Source organism: Pungitius pungitius, chromosome 9 (genome assembly GCF_949316345.1).
Source record: "Pungitius pungitius chromosome 9, fPunPun2.1, whole genome shotgun sequence".
Classification (NCBI taxonomy): Eukaryota; Metazoa; Chordata; class Actinopteri; order Perciformes; family Gasterosteidae; genus Pungitius; species Pungitius pungitius.
In genome coordinates, this window is record NC_084908.1 from 293,241 (window position 1) to 302,587 (window position 9,347).

Below are 9,347 nucleotides of genomic sequence, written 5' to 3' on the forward strand. Positions count from 1 at the left end.
ACCTGGAGAAGGACATGAGTTCTTCTGGAAACACCATCCAGAGAGAGTGCCACCTGTTGTTTATGACTACAAGAATAATTCAAAGTGAATATTGAAGAGTGCATTAACCAGTCAGTACCTGGCTCCGACACCTTTCTCTAAGGGATTAGTCCGATACCAAGATTCAGTGATTAGGAGAAGGCTGCTATGGAGTGGATCCATGAATCTGTGCAGGGCCAAGTGGCAAAAGAGAGCAAACATCTACACAGGCTGACTGACCAGCGTTTCCTCGTTAATAACAAGAGAGGAAGCAGAATCCAGTGGTGAAGTCGGATGGATGACGACACTCAAGTGTTCCAAGGTCGCTGAGCTAAAACACATGGAAGAGAATTCAATGGCTGAAATAGTGTTTCCTGTGAATGCTGTGGACTACATTTTGAAATGCTTCATGTGGGATGGTGTGAGCTAAAAAACAATTTGGCTTTCATCTGTTATTGAATTCACTCAGGATGCCAAATACTGACCATATTTGCACAATTCACATTCTAGATGAATGAATCTGTTTTAGTAATGGAATATATGCATAATGGGGTTATAATAACACTACTTTTTGTCAATTAAATAAATGAATTGCTTGTGTTGGGTCGGACTCTCGGACAAAGCCACACTCAAGCTGTGGACAGCCTCTTTAGGAATGCACATTTTCAGAAGTAAACTAGAGACAATACAAGGAAATAGGAAGCAGAGGCCAGGCCTCCAGAAACTTCCCACAGTGCTAATGTCTACAGAGAAGCCCCCGAGCTCGTCTAAGTATACAACTCAGGCCTGGAACAACGCATTCAGCCACGAGGGAACTGGAAAATATATATCTGAACTAATGGCTGAAGGTAAGACATCAATCTGATCTATCTTTTGTTTTTAAACCAGCAGGGAAATTCTGGATTGTGTGAGATGTACGACTCACTGTGACAGTTACACTGATGTGAATGAGAAGGAAATCGTAAAAAGGACCTTGATAATGACTAATACGGGGTATTTGTGTCTCTTTGGTAACATTACAGCAATACCACTGCGAGAAAAGAAAGAGAAAACTCTACCTCGGCCGGATGGGTGCGGTCTGAATCACTTTGACGGTACGCTCATTCATTGTCTCTCTAAATGTGTACACTACTGTACAACCACTAATAACTAATCACGTACACAGGACTAATAATGCTTCATATCACGTCTGGTGTTTATTCTTCTTTAGTGTTAGCTCTTTGTAGCTTTTCCTGTTCAGGGCGGATCATCAGAAAAACCTTGATAAAAGCATCCTCAGTTTGTAATATCTATTAGTATATATCTATCGCTGCCTTTTAGTCACTTCTTAACTTTGTGCACCGTTCAATGAGAGGAGCGTTTTCAGTGAAAGGGTTTCGTCCGCTACAATAAACACACGAGTGTGCACTTTTAATTGTAACATTTAAACGCTGTTGCTTCTGACAACGTCCGTGCTTTGCTGCCACCATCAGTTGTTCGTTCCTCCTGCGTGCCCCCCCCCTCTGACTGAGGTGCAAAGGAGAAGAAGGAGCGAAGGGACTGGCCTTCGTCTTCTGCTCAGCGTCCGTTGTGCTTCTGCTCTTTCAGCTCTGGACCTCTCTGGAGGGCTGAGGATTGTCCTCGTGGGAAAGACTGGATCCGGCAAGAGTGCGTCCGGAAACACCATCCTGGGAAGAGCGGCGTTCAGAGAGGACCCGAGCCCCGTGTCTGTGACCACGTACTGTGAGACGCAGAGCGGGGAAGTGGACGGCACCACGGTCCAGGTGATCGACACGCCGGGTCTGTTTGACACAGCCGTCACGGAGGAAGAGCTGAAAACCAGAATAGAGGAGTGCGTGAAGATGTCGGTGCCCGGCCCTCACGCCTTCCTGCTGGTGATCAGGCTCGGGGTGCGGTTCACCGAGGAGGAAAGGAACGCTGTCAAGTGGATCCAGGATAACTTCGGGGACGACGCCTCCATGTACACTATCATGCTGTTCACCTGCAAAGATCAGGCCAAAGCTGACAATGCTCTGAAGGAGTGCAAGGAGCTGCGGAGACTCTCCATCACGTTCGGACGCAGGTACCACGCCTTCAACAACAACGACGCAGAGGACCGGGTGCAGGTCAAAGAGCTGATCACCATGATCAAGGAAATGATACAGGACAACGGGGGGAAGCACTACACCAATGAGCTGTACGAGAAAGCCCAGAGGAAGCTGAGGGAGGAGGAGGAGCGCAGGCAACAAGAGGAGGAAGAGAAGAAAGAGGAGGAGAAGAAAATGTGGGACGAAGAGAGGGAGAAGAAAGAAAAAGAGAGAGAGAAGGAGAAAAAGCTCAAAAGGAAGAACCTGCGCGTGGCCTCGGCTGCTGCTTTTTTGTTGCTGGTTGCCGGGGTGATTGTTGCCGTGGGAGCCGACACCACGGTGGCTTTGGCTCTCGGAGCCCCGGTGCTCGTCCTGGCGGTGCTTTGTGGTCTAGCTGCCTTTTGCTTGTGGAAGGGCATAAGATGCAAAGCCAAGGCGAATGTCCCCGTATAACAATGTGCTGGGGAGGGATCAGGACATCTGCAGTATGTGACCCTGGACGTACTGTGGAAGTATTGCACACATTGCTCATTACTGTTTAGAGCCTATAAGTGAACGGTGCTGTTATGGCCTTTTCTGATTTCCGCTTCCAGAATTGTTAGGTTTTATCACAAAGTTGCAACAACAGAAGTACTTGATTTTGATTTTGACAGTAAACAAACGCTATGAAATGCGTTTTCTTTTCTTCCACTCATTCATTGTTTGTAGCTTACACATGAAGCCACATCATGATTCCGAATAAACGGTTAGAATGTATTGAGATCTTGTGCTTTTGATCTCATAATGCTTTCATAACTTGTAATAAATGCTCCTAGTCAGAATATTCATGCAGATTTCCTACTGCCCTTGATTTAAACTGTGACAGGCTGCTTTATTCTTAGTAACATTACTAGCTCACTTCCCTAAAGGAAACGGGAGACAATGCAAACGTCCTCTGGCCGATCACACTTCACTGAAGAGGTATTGTTAACATCAGTGCACTGCCAGCACATCCCTGCCAGCTGCCAGCACACAACATCTGCAGCACAATGACCACACAGGCCTGGAAATGACGAGCTGTAGAGCAGCCTGAGTCAGCTACTGATTGATCAAAGACAGAATACTGAATAACGTTTATTCACAAACTGTTAACACAAAGACTCAATTAAGTACTAGTACGGACATATTAGTTGATATTAGTATGGCCTTTACTTAAAATGGGTAATCCATTGTTAAGCTGGCTTTGTTTTTTTTCATTTCATGGATAATGGCAATACATAAGAAGAAAAGAAAGTAACAAACTGTCCTTTGATTTTACTAGTTTTCTTTGGGAAGTTTAGGTAGTATATTTTCATTATGTATGTAAAAACAATTCAGATTTCCATCCATCAAATCAAGACTGTAACGTAAGGAAAGCATCCACTGCTGTTTACTTCTTTGTCCAGTAGAGGGCAGAGTGGGGATGTGTTTTTAAATACTCAAATTGGAAATTGAGTTGGAAGACATTCATAACTACATTTGTATAAAAGTCTAAATCTAGCGTGTGATTTTAACTTCATGACATTGAGATGTAATATTTCCTATTTGTGATGATTTGACTTTAATACTTTATATGGGTGACTTTAACATTAAACCCTGTGCATCAGCTGGAGGAGCGTTACATTGATGTTTTAAATAAATAATGCATGTTACATTAAAGACATTCACGTAAAACAATTCATGTCTTTCATGCCTGCAGTGGTTACTGCCAGCTGGGCCATCACAGTTCTTACTGCAATGTATTTTTGTTTCTTTTTCATTTCATATGGAGTCCTGATTCTGAGATTTAGTAACATTCAACTAAATAAAATTGGTTTTAATACATTGAAATAGTTTAGATGGAGCCCAGTTCACACCCCAATCCCAAATTTGGCACAAATTCTATATGGAGGACAGCAGCTTTCTACTCATGTGTCGCTTTTATTAATCCTCACAGTTCAAGGGTCATTCTATCACCATTACACAATACAGAAATGTGCAATGAATTGCCACCATCAACATTGCACACAGATTGATTGTGTAAATGAAACAAAGTAATTGAATTAGGATGAATTTGGGAAAATAGGTATAAAATCAAAAAGAATACGTTGGAAAAAAATAGAGAGAAAGTACAACTCAAACTATAATAAACTCACAAAGTATACACACAAACCCATACACACACACACCGATGTGCGTTCTCCCATACAATATGAGTAATATAACTAGTAACATTGCAAATAACCATGGTTTTAGTGGGAGTGAACTAATAATGCAAATAATGAATATCAAACAGAACAATACACATTTTTTTGAGCAAAAAAACTTTTTTTTAAAAGATTACATTAAAACAAAAGCAGCACCTTTCTTGGCATTTAATCGACAAAATCAGATTTTTTGTGTAGTCAATACAATGTTTTATTTGAAGTAACTAATAAAGTAACTTTTAATCTAACATGGTTACTTTGACTATCTTACTTTTTAATGGAGTAATCAGTATTCAGTAATCTGATGACCTTTTCCATGTAACTGTGGCAACACTGGATACAATAGAAGTAAGCACGAGCAAAGGACTTTTCCGATGTGACGCTTGTGTTCCTGAAGAACCAGTTGTTGGCTGAGGTTCTGTTTCTGAAATAAACTGTGATCAGTATGTTTACTCTGCTTAAAGGAACTTTTGAGTCATCATGAAAGCATTTTGGAAGCCCTTGGAATTGTTCACTGGACAGAAAGTACAATGATGTTGACGAAACCTTCTGCATGAAACACACCTGATAAAGGATTGTGTTATGTGGTATTATAGTATTTTCATATATTTTACATGTACATATTTACAGGAATGCAATAGAATTTAGCTTGAAAAAGTCAAATATACATTCCATGGAGCAAAGAAGGCGATCAATGGAATGACCTCATTGTTTTGTTTTAGGTTTCATCCACCATCCGATGCCTTTAGTAATCCCTGCAGCCGCTAAGATTGAAGCCGTTTTTATGGCTGCTTCCTCCGCCAGCACAGCAGCACCAGCTGCAGCAGGACCAGCTACAGGAGAGGCTGCTGCCACAATCAGGTAGTTACTGGCAGTGTTCACGTAGCCTGCCAACCTGCTCCAACGTTCCCTGGAGATCCTCTTCCTCTGGGCCTCTTGGTACATGCTTGTGGTATAATGGAGACCATTGACGTGCACTATCTTGTCGATCTCTTCGAACAGATCAGCCACCTGAGAGCGATTTTCCATACATGTGTTGTCAAACACGGCGCACCTTTCTTTAAAGCCACTGATTAAGTCCTTGAGTTCAGAACTTTTGTCCAAATGATCCTCAATGTTCTCTTTGATCATGTCTCCCCTCGTGAAGAGCACCAGAGTGTGATTGGAGACTTCCTCACCAAAGTTGTCCTTGATCCACTTGACGGTCTCCTTCTCCTCTTCAGTAAAGCGTACATCCAGTCTGATCACGAGCAGGAAGACATGAGGTCCTGGTTCAGACAGCAACATGCATTCCTCCATTTCCTTTCTCAAATTGCCTTCTTCAATCGCTGTGTCGAAGACTCCCGGCGTGTCCACCACAGTCACAGTTCTTTCATTAAAGTGGCCTTTTTTACTTTCACATTTCTTTGTCACAGAAGAAGGAGAAATCTCTGAGGGGAAAGCTCTTTGTCCCAGGATGGTGTTCCCTGTTGCACTCTTTCCTGACCCTGTCTTCCCCAGCAGGACAATCCTCAGGTCACTGACAACTGGAGAGCTGCATTCTGTGGACAGAAAGACGCAGAGACACTTCATTAGAACTTATGGGACCTATTTAGTCGGTTTACATAAGGAGTACAAACAGATATATACACATATATTCCTACACACGAGGAAAGGAACTCACCTTCTGTTGAGGTCAAACCCATTATGCTGTAGTGTGAGAAGTAGCTGGATGCACAGGTCAAACCACACTGTGAACCACTGACTCGTTGTGTCTCCTTTCTTCACCTTTCCTTCCAGATCAAAGTATGTCGTACTTGTGTTTCTCTCTCTCTCCCCCCCTCCCTCAGTGGTTTCTTGGAAAACGAAACTACGACCTTTAGGATCAAAGAGTGATTAAACTTGTTTGGACGGAGACTCCTTACCTGCTAAAGTGGGCGACACCCAAACTTTTTGCCTTTGACAATTTTAAATGTAAATCTTAAATGAATGTTGTGTTATTTTGGATTTTGTGTTATTGCCATTTCAGTGGGACACGTGCATAAATCAGTCAAAAACAATACATTGGCACCAATTTCTACTTTTATTAATTGTTTTTTTCTCTTAGGGGTCCAAAGGGAACAAAGATAGTATTCAACAAGTTTGGCCCATCAACATGCACTTTTATTCCAAACTCTACTAAAGCTGATATTTAGTTGTCTGAATAAAACACTTGATATCTGTTTGTCTTGCTACCTTCATTCAGTGCCTCTAAGTGAAGTTTCCAAGACACTTGAAGCACAAAGCAAACAATGAATATCAAACGAGGGGATGTACAAGTTAATGTGGGGATGACACCATCTAGTGGCTCTACAGGGCGACTCTTGATTCATTCATTCATTGACAAGGCGGTTGCTTCGCATTGTGCTTCCTTGGTGTTGCAGCTCCACACAGCCTCGCTCTCCTTCACGGCTCCATGTTGAAAGAAACGACAACATGGCAGCAATGAACAGCGTCTGTAACAAAGTGTCCTTGTGCTGTCATTTTCTGCATAACTATCTGTGTGTGTGTGTGTGTGTGTGTGTCTTTAATATGCAGTGTTACACACATTGCTGCCCTCCCACACTCCTGTGTACGAGATCCAACGAGACAAGCTGGCCAGTCATCAGAGTATAAAGGCACCAACTGCTCACATCAGGCCACTATACCACACAGAGGACCATCACCACGCCATCTGTGGACATCTGGTCGTGATTGTACGGTACGTTTTATTCAACCTTTTTGAAGAGCAACTTGAGAAAAAGAGTGAGTTGATTGAATCAAATAGAACACAGTGGAGCAAGTATGATTATACTTATTCTTACTAATTTGACTGTTGTATTGAACTGGTTTGAAATGTCAGATAGTATTGGCTCAGAAATAAAAGGATTCATTACATTACATGTCATTTAGGTAATGCTTTTATCTAAAGCGACTTACAATAAGTGCATTTCAACCATAGAGATACAAACTCATAAGAACAAGTAACAAGAAAGTACAACTTTCGTCAAATAAGCAGTTTGAAAACATGCCATTATAAGTACAATTTAAGTCAAGGTAGAGTTTAAAGAGGCGTGATGTAATTTAATCAGTTCATTTTCAAATGTGCTGAATTATTTGATCTTAACGGTGGGTGTTGCTCCAGAAAGGCCACTGAGGAGAAGAAGGAGGCTCATCCTGAGAGCTCAAAATCGCTGGACGTCTGGCGGCCTCGACTCATCCACTGAGACCTCAGTGACCTCCCAGAGGCGAAGACAATACAAAGCATGGCATCCACAGGTCTTCAGCTGCTGGGCCTGGTTCTGGCCGTCCTGGGTTGGGTGTGCGGGGCGCTGGTGTGCGCGGCTCCTCTGTGGCGCGTGTCCGCCTTCGTGGGCGGCGAGCTGGTGATCGCCCAGGTGCTGTGGGAGGGACTGTGGATGAACTGCCTGTCTCAGACCACAGGCCAGATCCAGTGCAAGACCTACGACTCCACCCTGGCCCTGCCCCCGTCCGCCCAGGCCGCCCGGGGCCTCACCGTCCTTTCGCTGCTCCTCTGCCTCCTGGCCCTCATGCTCGGGGTGGCAGGGGCCAAGTGCACTCACTGCATGGGGGACGCCAACCGGGCCTCCAAGGCTCGCGTGGCCAGGGTGGGCGGGCTGCTCTTCGTCGTGTCTGGCTTGGCCTACTTGATTCCCGTGTGTTGGACCGCCCACGCGGTCATCAGGGACTTCTACGACCCGGCCGTCGCCGCGCCCTTGAAGAGGGAGCTGGGCCCGGCGCTGTACCTGGGCTGGTTGGCCAGCGTGCTGCTCCTGGTCGGGGGCTCTCTGCTCCACCTGGGCTCCTCTCCACCAGGAGACCGAGCGCTGGCTTTTTTCGGCGGAGCCGCGAAGGATAACGCGCCGGCAGGAGCAGCGGGGGAGGCCAAGCAGCAGGAGAAATCGTTTGTATGAGATGATCATATCGGATATATTATGTGTATATATATTATCTAATAGAGGCCTTTACTGGTTTTACTATCTCATATCGTGGAGTTTGGTTTTGTTTATTTAGATCTTAATGCGGACTCAAATCAAATTTGTCAAATAAACACTATGAATAATGAAATGACATGACGAGCTGCTCAGCTGAAGGTTTCTAATGGAATTGATTGGCTATCAGAGTGGGATTAAATGTTTAAAAGTTTACTAATGTGTGTGACTTACATTTATCAAATTCCAGTCAGCCTCTGCTTGTGTGTGTGTGTGTGTGTGTGTGTGTGTGTGTGTGTGTGTGTGTGTGTGTGTGTGTGTGTGTGGGCGGTCTGATGTACACGGCATATCTGTGTACGCTACTGTGTTCACTGACTAATGTGTGGGCAGCGACGCATGTTTATTCACTTTTTATAAATACTGATGAATCTTTTTTCATACATTTCTTTATTCTTGTTTCTATGTATTTTTACTGGGATTTAGTGTAAAATAATTTGTTGCTAATCTGAACTGTTTACGTGTATTCTCTGATTTGATGTGTACCAAACACTGTGTTTATGTCTAGAGATGTAGCACGTCTTATGGTTTATACAGCATTCAATGCAGTGGACTTAATAACATCATATAAATTACATTGGTCAGTGCATAAGTGCAATTTCCTCCTTTCATTTGTTTTTTTGTATTGACGTGATTGAATGATTTTTCTCCACTTATGCACAATAAAAATGTGTTTTCATCCCACTACAAGTGTCTATTATTATACTCTAGCAGTGAGTGTTACTGTGAAAAACAGGATGATTCCTGTCTTTCTCACATATGTGACCTTCCAGAGAGACACGTTTGTTGCTTTCTGTGTTTGAGGAAAGTGTTTCAACTGCAGCACAAATGTTCATTCAAACTGATGACGATTAATTCCCAGTTGGATTTTCCCAAACTGTTCCTTTGAGAGGAAAGTGGTGACAGCAGACATTGCACACTTGGGGGCAGTAAACACTCAGTAACTGATATGCTTACTATGTGAATGGATTATTCATTATTATTAACATTAATAAAAGAATAACATACAGGCAGTGGACAAGGCACTTCATGAAAAGTTCTATATTTGATTA

At 43.3% G+C, this 9,347-nt stretch overlaps 3 protein-coding genes across 4 annotated transcripts; 2 read left to right on the forward strand and 1 right to left on the reverse strand.

Moving 5' to 3' along the window:
• The first annotated feature begins 683 nt into the window (after window positions 1–683).
• On the forward strand, window positions 684–3,971 carry LOC119218106 (GTPase IMAP family member 7-like). The gene is made up of 3 exons (XM_037472238.2): window positions 684–866; window positions 1,041–1,112; window positions 1,606–3,971. Exons 1-3 carry the CDS (start codon window positions 758–760, stop codon window positions 2,535–2,537), a joined length of 1,113 nt encoding a protein of 370 aa, XP_037328135.2. The 5' UTR covers window positions 684–757; the 3' UTR covers window positions 2,538–3,971.
• Window positions 3,972–4,001: 30 nt separating this feature from the next.
• LOC119218108 (GTPase IMAP family member 4-like) lies at window positions 4,002–6,177 on the reverse strand. The gene is made up of 2 exons (XM_037472240.2): window positions 5,952–6,177; window positions 4,002–5,829 (listed from the first exon to the last, which is right to left on the reverse strand). Exons 1-2 carry the CDS (start codon window positions 5,971–5,973, stop codon window positions 4,994–4,996), a joined length of 858 nt encoding a protein of 285 aa, XP_037328137.1. The 5' UTR covers window positions 5,974–6,177; the 3' UTR covers window positions 4,002–4,993.
• Window positions 6,178–6,677: 500 nt separating this feature from the next.
• Window positions 6,678–8,973, forward strand: LOC134132769 (claudin-6-like). 2 transcript variants are annotated; one of them, XM_062564750.1, is made up of 2 exons: window positions 6,678–7,007; window positions 7,431–8,973. In XM_062564750.1, exon 2 carries the CDS (start codon window positions 7,552–7,554, stop codon window positions 8,218–8,220), a length of 669 nt encoding a protein of 222 aa, XP_062420734.1. In that variant the 5' UTR covers window positions 6,678–7,007; window positions 7,431–7,551; the 3' UTR covers window positions 8,221–8,973. The 2 variants fall into 2 exon arrangements, with proteins under 2 accessions (XP_062420734.1, XP_062420733.1); XM_062564749.1 differs by having other exon boundaries at window positions 7,435–8,973.
• Window positions 8,974–9,347: the final 374 nt, after the last annotated feature.

What these genes read in the sequence shown, in the direction of transcription:
- LOC119218106 (XM_037472238.2), top strand. Translation starts at nt 758, where the DNA reads ATGTCTACAGAGAAGCCCCCGAGCTCGTCTAAGTATACAACTCAGGCC. An exon ending in ATCTGAACTAATGGCTGAAG is followed by an intron (nt 867 to 1,040) that starts GTAAGACATCAA and finishes GTAACATTACAG; the next exon opens with CAATACCACTGCGAGAAAAG. An exon ending in CGGTCTGAATCACTTTGACG is followed by an intron (nt 1,113 to 1,605) that starts GTACGCTCATTC and finishes CTGCTCTTTCAG; the next exon opens with CTCTGGACCTCTCTGGAGGG.
- LOC119218108 (XM_037472240.2), bottom strand. Translation starts at nt 5,973, where the DNA reads ATGGGTTTGACCTCAACAGAAG. An exon ending in GGGTTTGACCTCAACAGAAG is followed by an intron (nt 5,830 to 5,951) that starts GTGAGTTCCTTT and finishes TTCTGTCCACAG; the next exon opens with AATGCAGCTCTCCAGTTGTC.
- LOC134132769 (XM_062564750.1), top strand. Translation starts at nt 7,552, where the DNA reads ATGGCATCCACAGGTCTTCAGCTGCTGGGCCTGGTTCTGGCCGTCCTG.